The following is a 17,918-nucleotide window of genomic DNA, read 5'->3' on the forward strand; positions in this document are numbered from 1 at the left end:
TCAATTATAAAATTACATTAAAAAAAGTTAGAAGATTAAATCAAATCTTTATTTAAACTTAAGAGGACAAAATATACAATTTAACAAAAAAACATGGTGAATTGTTAGTAAATAGTACAAAATAGTACTCAGTAAAATTTCTTAAAAGCATGTATTATAAATAATTGATTATAGATTATCCAAATGTAATTTATAACTTGTATAGTTTTAATTAAGCTCATTTGGTCCGCGCGGATGAAAAAAATAATTGTAATTTTGGAATTTTAATTTAATTAGAATTGGAATTGATTAAGCAGTGTGTATTTAGTTTCATGTTAAAAAAATTACTTCAAAGTGAGAGTAACAATATTAAAATATAAAGTTAAAGCCACTAAGTAAAGTTTGATTTTTGTTAATTATCACCATAAACTTTAAACTGTGGTTAATTAGTATCATATAATTATTTAAATAATTTTTCTAACCCCTTTTGATAATTCATTAATCGCAAAATACTAGTGCAGACTTCCTAAAGGCAGCCTTTGATAAGCATGTCCCTGAAACAGGGACAAAGACAACCCATAAGTGGCGTTTGGAGGCAAAAGGACATGCACAGGAAAGTACAAAGCGGGACACAAATTACACAAATTTCATGTCCCTATGGAGATGAGGTACATGGATAATATAAAAATGGACAAAGTGACAATTGACTAAAATGTCATAATTTAATTTTGAAAATAACATCCACTTGTTCTTAGTTGATAACTTTTTCCAATTTCAACCTAAAATTTATAATAAATTAAAAATTAAAAATAATTCAAATTAAAGGGCAATTTAGTAATTTTATATATTTTTTCCTACATCTAAAATAACTAAACAACCTACACTCACACACTCGCACAACTTAATGGACATGTCTATTGTTACCAAGTAGAATACACAGATACTAGTGTATTGTGTCTCAGTCCATCACATCTACCAGTGTACATGTCCTCAAGTACATAGACACTTCTCCCAAATGCAGCAAAGAGTTTATAACCTTGTCAAATATTATTATTTCTTTTGCATTTCAGCTTTGTACCTAAACATTGGGTCAATGGCAACTTTGCATTTTAGTGTGGCCTTTTCTTTGCTTTTTAACTATACCATGGCCTAAGCTTGCCAAAATAATAATTTATCATGTTTTGACAATAAATTTATGATTTAAGCATTTAAAGTATGCATGTGTAATTAAATATGTAATTATTTTTTTAATGTTAATGGATAAATTGTATGTATGCTTTTTAATTAATTGACTAGAAGTAGAGAAAACTAGTAATAAAAATAATAATTACTCGTTAAACAAATAATTATATTTTTCATTGCAAAACCTAAATCTAATAAAATGAACAATGGTAAACAAAACTAGGAGTTACATATTTATTGTGCAATATTTAACTTATAATTTATGAAAGATTATTTTTGTCTCAAAATTATTAGTTATCCAATAACTAAGAACTAATAGAAATTAAATTTATATATATATAAAGATGACTCATCAAAGAAGAAAGATAACTTGAACTAAAACATAAAATAAATAATAACATTTATTACATTTTGCTCATAATATACTTTGTTATATATATATATTTATTTATTTATTATAAATCTAAATGTAAGTACATTTTTATTTTTGTATAAAAAGAAAGAGTGTGGATAACATTCAAATAACATTTTTTTTAAGATTACTTTTTTCCACATAAAGATTAAAAAATACATTTTTTGACATTTTAGTTAAAATAATTCACTATATTCTTTATTTTGAGTGGGAATAATTTTTTTAGAATAAAAAATTGTATGTTATTTTATTAAGGGTAATAAATTAATATAATTTAATAATAAAAATATAAGTTAGTTAATTTTTTAATATTTTTTATAAATTATTTTTGTGTGCATGCACATGCATGTGCATATGTGTTAAACTTTTAAGGGTAAGTTCAAGAAAAAAAACTTAGACAAAAAAAAGAAAAATATATTTTTTAATTTTAAATTTAGAAATTATATATTATTTATTACATTAAATTCATAATAAATATATTAAATTTATGTTAATATATATTTTTTATTTTAATAAATATTAAATTTAAATATATTTATTTAAAATACAAAATATGCGTTTTTCTTTCTCTAAAAATTATTTTTGCCAAAAATGTTTTATGTTTTTTTAATGAAAAGAATTATAATATTGTTATTATTATCTTTCAAAATTAAAGCAATAATTATCATTTCTTCAACCTCTACTAGATATTTCTTAAACTATCTTTCATTTAAAACGAATAATTATAATAATTAAAAATAATCAGTTATAATATTTTGTATTTTTGTGGGTAAATAGAGAATTCCTTATGTGACACTAGCTGGTTGATTTTATCTCAGACTTTGAATTTAATAAACTAATTTATCGATTTTAAACTTCTAATTAATTTGTTAGCTCTCAGATTGATTTTTTAATTTTAAGCTAATCTGTACACTGCTTTTGCAATTATTTTTTGAAGTCAAGAAAACCATCATTAAAAGTCTGCATAAATTATCAATTAAAAACTTTAATATGGAATAGAAAAATAATAGTTGAAGTGGACGCTGCACTTAACTTTTGTGAAAAATGAAAAATTAAACTTGACATCCTATAATTACGTGACCTTACTACAGTGAAAACACTTGTAGTCAAAATAAAAATAAAAATAAAAAGCTGAGGGCAAATAATAAGAGGAAGCAAAGTATTTGAGAGTTGATACCTAATCTGGGTCTTGCCCTTGTCTCTCCCAACCCAAGCCTTTCCCTTATGTACCAAATTCAAATCCCTTCTGTTTGCGTTCATCCAAACCCTACAACCATTAGATCGAACCAACGCGATTGCGCCGATCGAAAGGTTTTCACTCTCGATCCTTCCGAAAACTCGCTTTTCTGCTTAATATTCCTTCACCATTCATGATCCATCACACACTGATACATCGTTAATTTTATTATTTATTTATTTGATTAATTAGTTTTACTTTAGAACAATGCAGGTTCTGCTTTAACAAAGCTTGAGCCAATTACCTTTTATTATATAATATACGGAAGATAGGAGAGTTTGCAATTATAAGCGTAAAATTATGGTGTTGATGAATTATAGGTCCAATATTAATTTATTATTCTCTTTATCTTCCCTGTGGATTTTGCTTGTCCGTTTCTGTGTTTCTCTAGAAGGTGTTAAATGTTAATATTTGGAGTGTCAGTTATGCACAGTGAATGCATTCCAAGCTAGGCAAAGGAAGAATAAGGTTGTAAATAGTAACGCTACCCATGCATTAATATAATTTATGAATGATATTGTTATACCTTAAAGCTCTATGCTTCTTCTTTTGTCAATTTTAGGTCAGTTGTAATTTGTCTAATTCACACGTGCTGCAGCCTAATCGGGTTATCTCAATTTTATGTGTCTCTTTTATTTGGCCTGAAGTCCTAATTCTATTAATCTGAATGCGATCATATCATGTTTGTTGTGGGTATATATACATAGAGCACAGTTGTCTTTGTTCTATCAAATGGGGTCAAAACTCAAAACTCTTACAGTGTGAGTTAATATGATATTAATTGTCCGTATATCTGTTTTGGTTGGTATGAGGATATTTGCATGTCATGGACCATTTTTGAGGTGTTTCTCTGATAGGTGGTAAACTTTGTCGGTTCTCTTGTCTATTATTTATCTACGAAGTCAATTGTTATGCGCAAGGTTGTTAAACTTTAGGGTTTATGTAAACTCGTGGAGGTCCCATAAACACAAATCATAAAATTGACACGAATACGTTTTCTTCATGCAAAAAATATTGAAATAATCACTATAATAAAGAAAAATATAAGAACAATGAAAAACACACTCAAATAAGTTCAATGTACAGCGAGCAACTGAGCAAGGCACAGGGAGACTCACTGCAGAGAGGAAATGGAATGCTTGAAGTGAGAAATCAAAGCACGAAGGAGTATGAAATCAAAGTCACAGCCAGGTTATTCCTCACAGTGGATTGACGCACGAAGAAGAAAGGAAATCACTGCTGGATGCTTGGCAGCTGATTGTTGAAGGTCGTGCCAAAGAGTGATGCAGTTGGATGCTCTCTGTTCACACAGAGGAGCACTGGTTTCTCTCTGTTTTGTATACACAGTTGTGGGTCTGTTTGCACAAAGGAGCATACTGTGCAGTAGGAATCTCAAGTGGAAAAAATAAACCCTGTAAAAGGGGTAGAACACCGTTGTTTCAGGGGAAAACAGGCCTTTACCTGTTTTCAACTGAGATCATAAAACCAGAGTTGAACTTGTCAGTTTAATCGAGTGTTGCAGGTTTTGAGTTTGCATGCGATCTACCTCGATTTGGGCACCTAAGGTTGTGAACTTGTAAAACTTGTACATGTTTGAGTTAAAACTCTATTTTAACAACCATTGTTATGCAATTAAAATAATACAACATATAATTACTGTTAGTTGGTTTTGTTTTCAATATTTTGAGGGTTTATTTATGTATTTGATTGTTGCTATTGATTCCATTATTCCGTCAAGCAGGTCATTGTAAACATATTTCTTGATCATTCATTAGCTACAAAATATAATTGATGCATGTGTGTGTTGCTAATAAAGTGCATCAATTTTGCAGCTACTCAACCAGAACAAACAAGAAGAGTGAAAGGGATATCTTAGATTTGTTGCCTCAACTGTGTAATCCGGTAATCTGAACAGTAAGCACTTGTCATAACCAATCTTCATTTTTTTTTCAGTTGTGCTTGCAATGGGCAAGGGAATTAGAAATCTCTTAATTTATTATAAGTAATGAAAGTATATGGTGGAAAATTATTTCATATTTTCTTTGTATGCTTGGTCAGATTCTTCTTTACAACTAAACTAACTGTTGAAATTTGGCTTATCTACTCTCATCAAATATTTTAGTTCCATTGCGTCTGAAGCTGATAGCTTTATCATATGGTTTGTATGCTTATTGCTTACATGTTTTACCTTTATGTAGTATAGTTTTTATCCTTTTTTGGTATGTGCAGCCTTTGAATTTTCACATTACTTTGTATAGTTTTAATTGGTTGAACCCTTTTTGTTGACCCAGACTTTTCTATTGGGAAAGGTTCATGGTCTTCTCAACTGCCTTTCTCCATGAAGATGGCCCCATTTTTTCTAGAAAAAGGCCAAGAGTGTCAGATCTTGGACTTCAAGATATAGATTTACGTGCAGATGCAGGAATTTGCAGTGATATTTCCTTGTTCTTGCACCAAAATGTAGAAAGGTCTTCAATTTTCATGCATTATATGATATATTGACTCAGTCTTGTCATGTAAACAACTTATATGGTTGAATGTATTAATCAAAACTGTTTTAAATGATAACTTGTCAAATATGCTTTATTATTCACATGTTTACGTCAAGGTTCAATTTGCTCTGTACCATTTATTGTGATTCTTCCAATCAGTTCTTGATTTTCTCAGTCAATTAGCAATCATCAATTTGTCATCCTTGGACAGCATGGCAAATGGATTTTTCTGACATTAGATGCTCCTGTGATACACATTTTTCTGAATTACACATATATTCCATGTTATAAAAAGTAAGAATTATGATTGTTTCTGCTAAACTCACAAAAGTCCTTGGCACTCCATTTCTAATGAAATTGTTCTTCTCGGCCTATGATTCCTTTCTATAAATGTGGCTATCTCCAGGTATAATTTTGGAAAATTGTAAGATAGGGACTGTCCCATTTTCAGATGCCTTCCTTTACCTCTGGTGTCTTTCTTATTTTCAATCAATTTCCATGGAAGGTTTTTATTGCTCTTTGGTCTTTTCACTTTTCAACACCTCTTGTAACTCATTTTTCTAGAATCTTTATGGCAGTTTATTGCAATGGGGCCTTGTGCTGTGGTGATGTCTTGTGTGATTATGGGGCTTTTCCTCAAAGTGCTTAGCAACTTTTTTTTTTATCAGTTAGAGGGGTTTTGGAAGGAGCAAGAAAGGCAATGTTTTTAGTTAAACATTTTAGTTGGTGCGAGGCTGTGGAAATTAAGGCAATATTGTTAGATTATTAGATTGGGTTCTGCTTATGGCCTCCCTTTTTTGTTCTTTGTGCATGATTCCTTTAAAGGAGTCTACTTGAAAAATATGAGGAGTGATTGGAGAGCTAGTTGGTATTTACTACTTAAGTTTTTATTTACTTATTTTTTAATATCCTTTACTTAAGTAGGATATTTTGGACTCTATGGTATCCTTTCTTTCTGATAAAATAGTTTCTTTTCTGAAAAATGAAAAACACAGAGAGATGCTGACGATTAGCATACCCATAGATAACCAAGCTGCTGCTGAATTAAAACCAGTTTTTAAACTTGTGATATTAAAATGTGAAAATACCTTATTTTCCCTCTTTTCATATTCAATTCTCATACTTAAATGGTTCCCCTGGTGCAGGAGCACTAGTGATATTCCCTCTTCCAGCAATATTGATGATAAAGTTGATCCTGATTCTGGAATGGAGATGAACTGCCCATCGATTGTTAATAGTGGTGATGTTCCTGTGTGTTCTCCTACAGGGAATATTTCGCGCATGGACCAGAGTTTCTGTGGCTATGTGCAACAGCCTGCTTTTGTGAGTGGATGGATGTATGTAAATGAAAATGGGCAAATGTGTGGTCCCTATATTAAGGAGCAGTTATATGAGGGTCTAACTACTGGTTTCTTGCCATTTGAGCTTCCTGTGTATCCTGTGATTAATGGCACAATAATGAACCCTGTACCATTGAATTACTTCAAGCAGTTTCCTGATCATGTTTCCACTGGGTTTGCATATCTTAATATGAGTATCTCAGGCACAAGGATGCCTACAAATTGCTTCTCCTCTTCTTATAAGGAGATGGGAGTATATGAACAGGATAGATCTTTAGAGCATGCTGCTCCACTGACTGTTAACCCTGATTCACTGTCTGTTTCACAGTCTCATGTCAATTACTGTGTTAAGGAATCCAACCACTTAAATTCAAACTCAGAGGCATTCAACAGCATAATATTTTGTCAGATGGTAGTGGAATATCTACTCTATGCTTATCAAGAAAATGTCAGTTTGACATACCAGTTTGTTGTTTTGATGACATGTCTTGTTTCTTGTTTCAGTCAGGTGAAGAGTGCTGTTGGCTTTATGAGGACGAAAAGGGTATGAAACATGGGCCGCATTCTATTTCAGAATTGATTTCCTGGCACCACCATGGATATCTTAAAGATTCAACTGTGGTAAGATGCAAATATTATTTCAACAAAAAATGTATTATAAGCCGCAGATCTTTGTAGGAAGTGATCAATTGACAAGTTTTCGCTAATGCAGTTTATGATTATCCTGTTGTTGCCTCAAAAGTTGTTTCTTTTTTGGGTCTTATTATTACTTGTTAGTTTTCAAGAAGCTGGCAAATTGATTGGTATTTATTTTCTGGTCTATTGTTTTAAGGCTAAAATGCTAAATACAATTTTGGTTCCAGAAATTTGGCCTACTTTTCAATTGGTTCCTTAAAAATCATTTAAGGTTAATTGCAGAAGTAATTGAAATTGCTGCCCATGCTGTAATTTACTGTTTTGGCAATTTGAAAATTGTCATAATCAACAAACATCCAATTCCACAGTAGCATGTTTATTCTCATCTCAGTGCTTTCCATTAAGTTTATTTGATGATTTTTTATAGCGATTTAATATAAATTCATTTTTTGACGACTAAAATGAAGCATATTTTTTAAGCATCCAGTTGTGAAGTACGTCAATTTTCAGGTACCAAAACTATTTTTTAACATAACTCTTAAATTGGAGTTTGTTATCTATATGCATTATAAACCTATGATAGGATATGTGTTCCCTTGCAAAGCATGGACTGGACTTGTGCATCTACATCTAGTTAGCAGCCTAACAGGCACATGAAATTTGTCCAATGGTCAAATTTTCATAGGTTCAAAGAAGGATAAGTTTTGCAATAGCCCCTATTTTCTGTATGCTTCAATTGCAAATTTGGTCTAATTGAGAAAAAAGTGAATACCTGTAAATCAAAACATATAAAGAGTTTATTTTTTGGTGTTTGAATTTTATTTAATAAATTAGTGTCATGCCAAATTTACAGATTTCTCATTCTGACAAGAAGTGTTGCCCCTTTGCACTACTGTCTGCTGTAAATGCATTGAAAGGAGATATCTCTGGAACCATTTGTAGATCAGGTTCCACAAGCAATGAGGCTGGTGATATGGTAAACTTAATTTGTGAAATATCTAAAAACATTTCTTCCCAATTGCACGTGGGAATCATGAAAGCTGCTCGCAGAGTTGTGCTGGATGGGATTCTTGGGGATATCATTGCAGAGTTTGTTACTGAAAAGAAACATAAGAGGCATAAGCCTGAATCAGCTGACCAGACTTCTGAAACTTGCGTATTGGACACCATGATGGTGATGTTTAATTGCTTTGCAAGTAGTATTGTTGAAAACTTGAAATTGTGTGCATCTTACTAAGTTGTGGAATATTTGCTTTAACAGTCTAAGTCTTCTGTGGAGATGAGTAAAGGGACTGTCATTGCCAGTGATCCTGCAGCTTCCCACATTTTAGATGATCAAGCTTGTCATGAAAGTTCCAGATCATCTTCAACAACCATTAAATCAGTTGGAAGTGTTGAAAATTTTTGGTGGTCATATGCTGTTGTTCGCAAGGTACTTCTTGATTATTGCATGCAAGTCATGTGGAATGCAGTGTTTTTTGACACTCTAGCAGAGCACTTATCTTCCTGGAGGAAGAGGAAGCTTTGGTCTCATCCCAAGCCTCAACCATCTATTAATGGATGTAAAGATCATGCTGAAAAGAGTGTATCAGAAGCTGTGAGTAACGACTACTGTGTAGCTTGCTTACTTGAGTTCTTGCTTTAATTGTACCTATAATAATTATACAATTATTCTACAGTCAGTTCTCAAGCAAGATTCCTTTGAATGCAATGGTGATGGCTATAATCAGTTCGGAATACTGGCGAATAAAATAAATTATCATCCTCAGTTATTTTTGCCTCATAGTAGCCTCAAAGGTGGAAATTTATTAGAAGGTCATAGAGTTTCAAGCTCTTGTCATAACACTAAAGATGTGACATGCATTCTTGAAAGTGTGGAGAATGAGCTTTACTTCTCTTCAAAGGTGTCTTTAGCTGATTACATTCAAAGTTTTGTTGAAAAGGAAATGAACAAATTAATTACTTCCCTAGAAGCAGACAAATTGAATGAGGTAAGTTAACTATGTGTTCATATTCTTTTTTTGAGACTTCAGACTAGACAATGTTATGTTGAAGAATCGTGTACTTGTTGCAGGTTGATGTTAGTGACCGTGGTTTTTCAGAGATACTTTCTGGTAAATCATCTGTGAAGGAAATTCTAAATGACAATTCGATGGATTCTGTAAAAGCTGGGGATTCATTTTGCAAGTCTGCATCTGGAAACCATATGTCTAATGTTTTTTCAAAAGCATTTAAGGAATTGTGTGGATATGTAGATGATGTGGTTGATGAAGAGGATCTTACTGACCTACCACCTGGATTTGAAGAGAAATCTAGAAGAGGTGTCCCTTGCTACAATTCAAGATTTCGACCTTCAAGGTTGGTTGAATGTAATCCTAAGATTACAGAATATGTTGCAGCTGCGCTGTGCCGACAGAAGCTGCATGATGAAGTTCTAGAAGAGTGGAAGTCATCGCATCTTGATTCAATGTTCAATCAAGTTTTTATGTCATCAGGTGCCATAAAGAAACATTATCAGTCTAACTGCCATGAGGTAAGAATTTTATTAATTCAAATATTCAATATTTATGGGAGCTCTTAAAATACTGCATTTCATTTTCATTTCTGACTACCTTTGGTATTTAGTTTTATTGTCTCATTATTGTATCTCTATTGGTTTATTTATATTTATTTTTTATAATTCTTTAGAAAGGAAAAGCATTCAATGCAAACAAGGAACTTTTGAATCATGCTACTTCTGGACTGGGAAGAGTGAAGGAAGGAGCAAATAATTCTTCTGAAGTTCCTCTGGTGAGTGGGAAGTATACATATTATCGGAAGAAGTTGTCACGGAAAGAATTATTTCCCTCTCAATCTGTAGCAAAAGATGATTCTGGGCCAGGGAAGCAGCCTGTGGCTAAGTTGAGGAAACATGTTTCTGGAGATGGAAACAAGACTGCAGAAGTTAAAATGGCTTCTGTTAAACACAGAAAGACTAGAATTATTAAAGGGAAGAAGGATACATCTTCTAAAGGCAGGTCTTCTGTTAATGTCACTGATAGCTCGCAGGGTGATCAATTATCCTTGAAGAATAAAACTGGTCGGAAAGTGTTGAAATTTTCAAGTAAAGTTCAAAGTATATAATTTTCGTTGTTAATTTGTTGACACTAGTTTTATAATTATAAATTTGTGTAGGAATAACAGCTGTCCATTCTTCCTTATTCAGATGATGTTATGAATGTTGTAAAATCTAATGTAAAGAGGGCTTCAGCGTCAACTGATAATAGTGTTGGTATGAAGAAGATTGTCAAAACTGATGGCTGTGATGGCACCGTCAAAGGAAAGTCCACTGATCATTGCTCCAAAGAGATACAAAACGGTAGGTTAATGACATCATGGTTGATTCCTGTATATTTATCAGCTTCTTATTCCTTTTTAAAACTTATCTAACTGTTCTAAAATGTCTTGTATTTACTTTTCCGTCTAGATTCATTATGAGTGTGCGTGTGTGTATCTATCTATCTACTTATATATTATAGGTTTCCTTTTCCTGTTTACAGCAACAAATAAAGTGTCAAAATTAAAGAGGAAGCATCAAATGGATGGTACGGCATCTTCACATCGTACGAAGGTTTCAAAAATTTCAAATGATGATGCTAATCTGGGAGCCAGTAAACAGGTTACTGAAGCAAGGAGGAAATCTGCTAAATCCAAGCCATTTAATTTATGTCTTAGATCTGATGGATGTGCTAGGACTTCTATTGATGGGTGGGAATGGCATAAATGGTCTCGAAGTGCCAGTCCTGCATATAAAGCACGTGTCAGGGGTCTTTCATGTGTGCAGAAGAAGTGCATAGATTCTGAAAATAATTTATCTCAGTTGTCAAATGGTAAGGGTCTTTCTGCAAGAACGAATAGGGTGAAATTGCGTAACCTTCTTGCTGCTGCGGAGGGTGCAGATCTTCTGAAAGTGCCTCAATTGAAGGTGATGGGTGAATGAATGTGTTTTTGGGGATTCTTGCTTGGACTATCTGGATATGCCAAATTTCAATTATTTATTTGCATTTCTCAGGCACGGAAGAAGCGCTTACGTTTTCAAAGGAGCAAGATACATGACTGGGGTCTTGTTGCCTTGGAGCCAATAGAGGCGGAGGATTTTGTGATTGAATATATTGGAGAACTAATTCGTCCTCGGGTAAAGAAAAAACTATTGTTACAAAGATTCAGATTTCAAGGTTATATCATGTCGGTCAATTCTGCAAAGTGAATTTTGAATAATGTATCTCGTGCATAACAATATTAAATATTAATAGATTCACATTTGGCTTGTTCTCTTTATAGAATTTCCAAATTTTATAAATAAGTTGATGTTAATGTTGTACACTATGGTTGAAGAGATCCTTCCTCAGTGCATACTTATGCTGAAGTTCTACTGATTTAGTCTGAACCATGATAGTCAGAATTGCATGAATTGCGATTTGCTGTAAGTCCACCCAAATGATACATTTCAAATGGGGTTGTCTTCTAACCAGAATCACATGTTGAATTGCCTGATTTATGGTGGAATGTCATTCTGTTGCAATTCTGGCAATACCGATCTTGGATGGATAGCAAGCCAAACTGCCATGGTGGGGTGATGAACCAAGGACGAACTGGTGGGTGTGTCCAGAATCTTTTTGATCGAGATATTTATAGGAGATGGTGGCTGGAGCCATCACTGACTGCTCAGATTAATAGATGCAGTAAACCAATGATTAGAGCACGAGGGTATGTGGATAGTCCAGTGAAGAGAGCTTCTGGTGGACAGTCTGGCATTGACATTGAGGATGGTGGGGTTGTTGTGACTGTTAGGTGAAATGTACTTCAGATTTGAGCATCTGAGATGTATTACTGTGGCTAAAGAGAGTTAAAGAAGAGGTGGCTGAACAACAAAATTGGGGTTTTTATTGCTAGTTTTAAAACTTAGGGAGAGAAGAGCTTGGAGAACATAATAATTAATGTGCATTCAAAATAGGAAACCATTTATTTCTAAACTTAATTGTTATTGATCATGAATCTTAATAGGTCTTCCGATTTGCAATTAAATTCATGATTTGACGACCGTGCCATGATCAATATTGTAATAGAATTGCTTTTCTACTGGATCAACTAACTGATGTGGTTTTGTCTCACAGATCTCTGATATCCGTGAACGTCAATACGAGAAGATGGGAATTGGAAGCAGTTACCTTTTTAGACTTGATGATGGCTATGTGGTTAGTATGTGTGTGTGTGTGTTTTTTTTTTTTAATGTTAGATTTATTGCTTCTCTGAGGTATCTATGGAGTTGTTGTGTCAGATGAATATACTCTATCTTGGTATCGCTTGATATTTTAACTTATATTTTTCTGCAAGTGAGATGCTATGAAGTTTATGGACCAAATTGTAGTTAGAGTAGAACCTAATGGATTGTTTTGAGTTCTGAAATTTTGGGGCTTTAGAAGTGGGTGAGGATTCATGCTGTCTTGTTCATGTATCTAATATGGTTAGACATTAAAAGGTAGATGTATAGGCTTGTCATTAAAATCTTGGATGTCAGACCTAGAAAAAGATTGACTCTTTTGCAACTTGGGTTTGAATTCAATAACTTAGTTAAGCAAACATTTTTTCAAATTGGCCTGTGGAGGTTAACTAAATAATTAGTTGCAGCCTTTTTAATCTGATCACAGGGTGATCAAAATATAGTCACCACTTGACCTGGAGAACTAAAGTTCCCCATTATAGCATGTATGGCTTATTTGGTTGACATAGGTTCCTCATATAAGGCAATCCAGACACGTGATAATTTTGTCTTACGATTGATTATTCCACTTGATAAGCTAAAATAAGATTAAAACGTAATGTATAACAAGCTTATCTAAAAGAAGTGTTAAGTTACATATAGTTTTGCATGCCTGCTAATTCATATTCTCTAAATAAGCCTATATTGATAAATTCTAAGCACACATCATTTTCCTGTCTGAGTATATGTAGGTTGATGCTACAAAGAGAGGTGGGATTGCAAGATTTGTTAACCACTCTTGTGAGGTACTTGTGTACTATTATTATAGTTTGAAAAAACTGAATTAGGATTTCTTTTTGGGTATCCGCTCATTTGAAGAAGTGTTTTGGGGTGTATGTATGTGCTAATTCTAATCTTGATTTCACATTCTTCCTGATTTGAATTGAATTTTTGGCAGCCCAACTGCTATACAAAGGTTATATCTGTTGAAGGTCAAAAGAAAATTTTCATATATGCAAAACGGCATATAGCTGCTGGTGAAGAAATTACATACAACTATAAGTTCCCCTTAGAGGAAAAAAAGATTCCATGCAACTGTGGTTCCAAAAAGTAAGATCATGACACTTAAATTTCTTAGCATATCTTTATTTCCATGGTTTTCTTGTCATCATTGTTTGATGCATGAAATACATTGATTTAATCAAAGAGTGCTATGTATACATATATGTTCTACTTACATATCTGGTAAGGATAAATCATCCTACACATGGATATGTACCTAATTCTTTTTGTAGTTTACTATCAAGCATGTTTGGGTTCAGGCATTGCATTGAGTTAATACTTAGTTTCTCTCAAAGTTCAAGCCAGATCATGTAAACCCCAGCTTTTGCTATTGAATTGTTTGATTTGCTACTAAAATCAACAAATGGCCACTTCACCCCTGAATCTTTCACACTCTTTTGGTAATTTTGCTCGATATACTTAATGTAGTTTTCTTGAAAATTTGGAATTAGAAAAATAGTAAAATTATTCTTATGACATAGATTTGGAATTGTAAGATTCTAATAATTATGGTCATCATCAGTGGATATATTAGAAATGACAATCAGTAACATTTGTATTTTGGTGAAAGTTTGAGTAGCACCTATTGATCAAATAACTAAAACTTGCGTAAGGTGGATTGGTTAAGTGAAGAAAAGACTAATTGAGAATCCAATGAAAAAACTGGATCCAATTAATCAAATGGATATTGGATATAATAGATCAATAGCATTTTTGGAATTCTTAAATTTAGAGACAATTGCTTCTTTTTCAAAAACTCATGAAGCTGGGAAAAAAAAAAAAGAAATTATTTCTTCAAGGTAAGTTGAATCAAACACACTACAAATTAATGATAATCTAATTAGAAGTGATAAAGAGAGAATAATAATAACTTAAGGAAAAACCATAAGGCCATCTGAGTGGATTTTCTGAAAATTTGGTTTTTGATGAAAACAATGGTGTTATTTAATCCATGTAGATTTGGTTGTTTTATAACCATATATTATCTATTAGTTTAGTTGACAGACTTTTGAAGTGGATGGGTATTCTTTCAGAACTTTTAGGACAATAATAAACGTGAAATTGTTTTTTGCTTCTCCTGCTAACTGTTGAGACATACTCACTCTATAACATTTATGTACTAATTATGCAGATGTCGTGGATCATTGAATTAGGCAGTGATTTAGTTTCTGATGCTGGTAAGCACTCACTGCTGAAGGTGAATTTTATTGTTTACAACCTCACTCTTACTTTTTCAATATTTTTGCAGATTCTTCTTTTTGAGGTCCACTTGTAGAATTGTTGAGTGGACAAAATTTTTGCCATAGGTACGTACTTGTCCCGTTTAATTATAGCATCTAATTGCAGTTCACATCATTATGCTCTTCTGCAAAGCTATTATGGTCCATGTGTTTATTTAATCCTCAATACATGTCATCCTTTGGTGACAATCTTTCTAACCTAATTGTTGTTGTCATTGTTGCAGGATTATACTCCCATAATTGTGGGATGTTACATTCTGAAGACTTGAAGATACTGTTACTTTATATTTCTACTGACATCAATTGGATGAGTTGCATGAATACTTGTTTATGATCATACCTTGTACGTCTCACTCTCAACATAATCTGGTGTTCATGGGGGTTATTATTATTATTAGCATGTTATTTTATTTTTGTTACTTGACATAGACCCAACGTGGCTACCTCTAGATGTAGATTGGTGATGGCCAAAGGAAAATGAGGGAATTGTATAGATTCAGTTTCCTCTGTGTAAAGACTCGATAAATATGCTTGCCTATTAATACATGTTGCCTTATATTCATTTGGTGTCTGCTTAATATCTACAGTCTCCTCCATTCAATTTATTTACAACTTGCATTGTGCTTTTTAGCTATCCCATTTCCAGGATTTTCCTAATTACATTAAGATCTGTCGTTGTTGGCATATTTTTATGAAAATGTCCATGTACTTTTCCTCTATGTACTCTATATCTAATACTGTTTAATGTTTGTATGTACTATTCTAGTTCCAACTACCAATGAATACCAGTTTCCTAGGCATAAATTCAGAAAGTCTAGCTTAGCATGTGCCAAATCTTTTATTATGGTAGTGGGAGTAGCATTTTATGTGGCCGTAGCTCATTGACAGCTATTACACGATTATTATTGTGTACAGCTTCCTATTTTTTAAATAGGGTATATAAATGATATAGCTCTCGTTTCAGACGTCATGCATGTTATGTAATTGCAGTTTTAATGACTAGTTTTTCTATGTAAATTGTTATATTATGCATATGATCCATTAAATTAGTCATACCTGTGTTCAAAGTTAATTTGATGGATGTCTAGAAGTTTAGATGTTTGGTTTCCTTGATTTTCGGTTTGCTTTTAGGTAAACCAGATGGCGAGACTAACTATCGGCTATAAGAAAAATAAGAAATGTAGGTTATAATTGCCATAGCTCTCCATCCTTTTATTTAATAAGAGCTTGATGCCTTCATGATAATAATAAAACAAATTAAACAAATACATTTAGTCTTGTACGAGTTCCAGGTATTGATTTAAGTGTTATGATGTTTCAGGTTATGGATCAGCATCGTTGGTGATAGGTTGAACAGAATACCATTGATGATTGGTATACAATTTGGATTGCCCGCACGTTCGGTGATGAAATAAGTAACTCATTCATTCTTGTAGACATTTTTTGGCAGTTGAGTTTCTTCTCTTAGAAGCTGTAAATTATTGTTTTCGTGTTTATATGATGTAGTTGAGGAATGATTTGGTACAAAAGACGCCTAATTCATTAATAAAAAGCTTTGGTAACAAATAGTACAAGCTGTTGAAAATCACAACGGTCCAAATTTCAAATCCGCCCATTCCTGCTCCCAAGTTCTTCATCTTTTTTGTTACACCCTCCTTGTTTCTATAACAAAGACTGGATTGAATTATGTTAATAGCTGCGGCTGAATGTGTGACAACTATTTGATGTATCTACACCCCAACAATAATGGTATTGAAATTTCTTTTGAAAAAAGTGGGTTGTCAAATTGGTGTACATCGTTATAAACTTTTTCAACAGTTAAATATTCAATTTTCATGTGCTAGAATTTCTTTAGCTGCATGATGAATTTAAGGCTATTTCCTTCATTGAGATTACTTGCGTATATTAACAATAAGCTGACAATACTCTTTTGGGTCTGTGAAACTATGCCTTAAAAATTATTACCTAGGCTTGGAGCCGCTTTTACCATTTGTTAACAATTTTAGACATGGCCCAAAATTGGGAAATTGCTAAAATTTAAGAGTGAAGGTGCTTGTAATTGGGAAGTTCAATTTTGCTATGGCAAGGCTGATTGATAAGATTATATAGTCAAATTAGAGCGTTGTGACTACATGAATTTTGCCATAGCTCTAATTATGGGGAAAAAAATTAGAGCAATGTTTTCTATTTTATCACTCTAATACAAGAACTTTAAAAAATAAAGAAATTATGTTTAGTGACTACATGAATTTTTAATCTCCTGCGTGTATGGTAGATAATATGGTGTACCAATATGTGAGTATCATTAATCTTATTTTGTTCCCAGCTCTCAGCCGTGTATTTTATGTAGTTTAATTAGTCGCGAGAGAAGAAGCCTCTTGTGGAATTTTTCATGTATCTTGCAAGTGCGTAGAATTTGTTGATGCAATTGGCTGCCTTTTCTCTTATATTTATTTTGCTTCCCTCCTTCAATTCCTATGGTTGCAGGATTAACTCAAGTAGGAAAAATCGTTTTAGTTTGCTGAGTTGGATTGTGCCTACTGGTATGTTTCTCTTTCTGCCACTTGTTATTGTCGTTCCTGGTGAGTTCTTATATTTTCCCTAGTGATTCCCAGTTCCTTCTACCCCTCAGGAAATAAAGTGAGCGCCGGCCAAAGTGAATTCCTGGCCAAATACTATTACAATTTGGGGTGCGCGAATTAAAATGGGGTTAGGAGCAGTGGGTTTCGCTTTATTCTGGTAAATTGGCTCTTTATGATGCTTCATTTACCTCGGTAATTGATATGCTCACGAACTTACTACAAACGGACTCACTACAAATTCGGTTTTATACTAATTTTTAAACTCATTATTTTTACTTGTTTAAATGATTTACTCATTGTAACAACTATTTTATGTTAAAAACTAGAGAGTTTATATGGAGCTTGTACCGGTCAGATTAACGGCACTATATCTGGTTGGCATTATAAAAAGAATAATAAAATTACAAACGATACACCACAAGCTTCTTACCCTCGAAAAAGTGTAGAGATGAGCTAATAAATTAACATCGTTCGTGATGAGTTTGCTTAAAACAAAGTTCGTGAATGTGTGTGTGT

The 17,918-nt window shown here is 33.0% G+C and overlaps 1 protein-coding gene across 3 annotated transcripts; it reads left to right on the forward strand.

The window, feature by feature from the left end:
- Window positions 1-2,732: 2,732 nt before the first annotated feature.
- On the forward strand, window positions 2,733-16,412 carry LOC113867532 (histone-lysine N-methyltransferase ATXR7). 3 transcript variants are annotated; one of them, XM_027502918.1, is made up of 21 exons: window positions 2,733-2,884; window positions 4,643-4,740; window positions 5,101-5,278; window positions 6,448-7,054; window positions 7,147-7,263; window positions 8,132-8,452; window positions 8,540-8,875; window positions 8,958-9,269; window positions 9,353-9,811; window positions 9,967-10,393; window positions 10,484-10,636; window positions 10,818-11,242; window positions 11,330-11,452; window positions 12,432-12,512; window positions 13,270-13,323; window positions 13,476-13,627; window positions 14,712-14,757; window positions 14,829-14,886; window positions 15,045-15,163; window positions 15,952-16,000; window positions 16,142-16,412. In XM_027502918.1, the coding sequence occupies exons 3-17, from the start codon at window positions 5,124-5,126 to the stop codon at window positions 14,731-14,733; spliced, it is 3,744 nt and encodes a 1,247-aa protein (XP_027358719.1). In that variant the 5' UTR covers window positions 2,733-2,884; window positions 4,643-4,740; window positions 5,101-5,123; the 3' UTR covers window positions 14,734-14,757; window positions 14,829-14,886; window positions 15,045-15,163; window positions 15,952-16,000; window positions 16,142-16,412. The 3 variants fall into 3 exon arrangements, with proteins under 3 accessions (XP_027358719.1, XP_027358727.1, XP_027358735.1); XM_027502926.1 differs by lacking the exons at window positions 12,432-12,512; window positions 13,270-13,323; window positions 13,476-13,627; ... (3 more) ...; window positions 15,952-16,000; window positions 16,142-16,412 and having other exon boundaries at window positions 4,643-4,724; window positions 5,102-5,278; window positions 11,330-11,611; XM_027502934.1 differs by lacking the exons at window positions 5,101-5,278; window positions 12,432-12,512; window positions 13,270-13,323; ... (4 more) ...; window positions 15,952-16,000; window positions 16,142-16,412 and having other exon boundaries at window positions 4,643-4,724; window positions 11,330-11,582.
- The last annotated feature ends 1,506 nt before the right edge of the window (window positions 16,413-17,918 follow it).

The sequence above is a fragment of the Abrus precatorius genome, unplaced genomic scaffold, assembly GCF_003935025.1.
Source record: "Abrus precatorius isolate BTA unplaced genomic scaffold, Abrus_2018 Scaffold10, whole genome shotgun sequence".
NCBI classification, from domain to species: Eukaryota; Viridiplantae; Streptophyta; class Magnoliopsida; order Fabales; family Fabaceae; genus Abrus; species Abrus precatorius.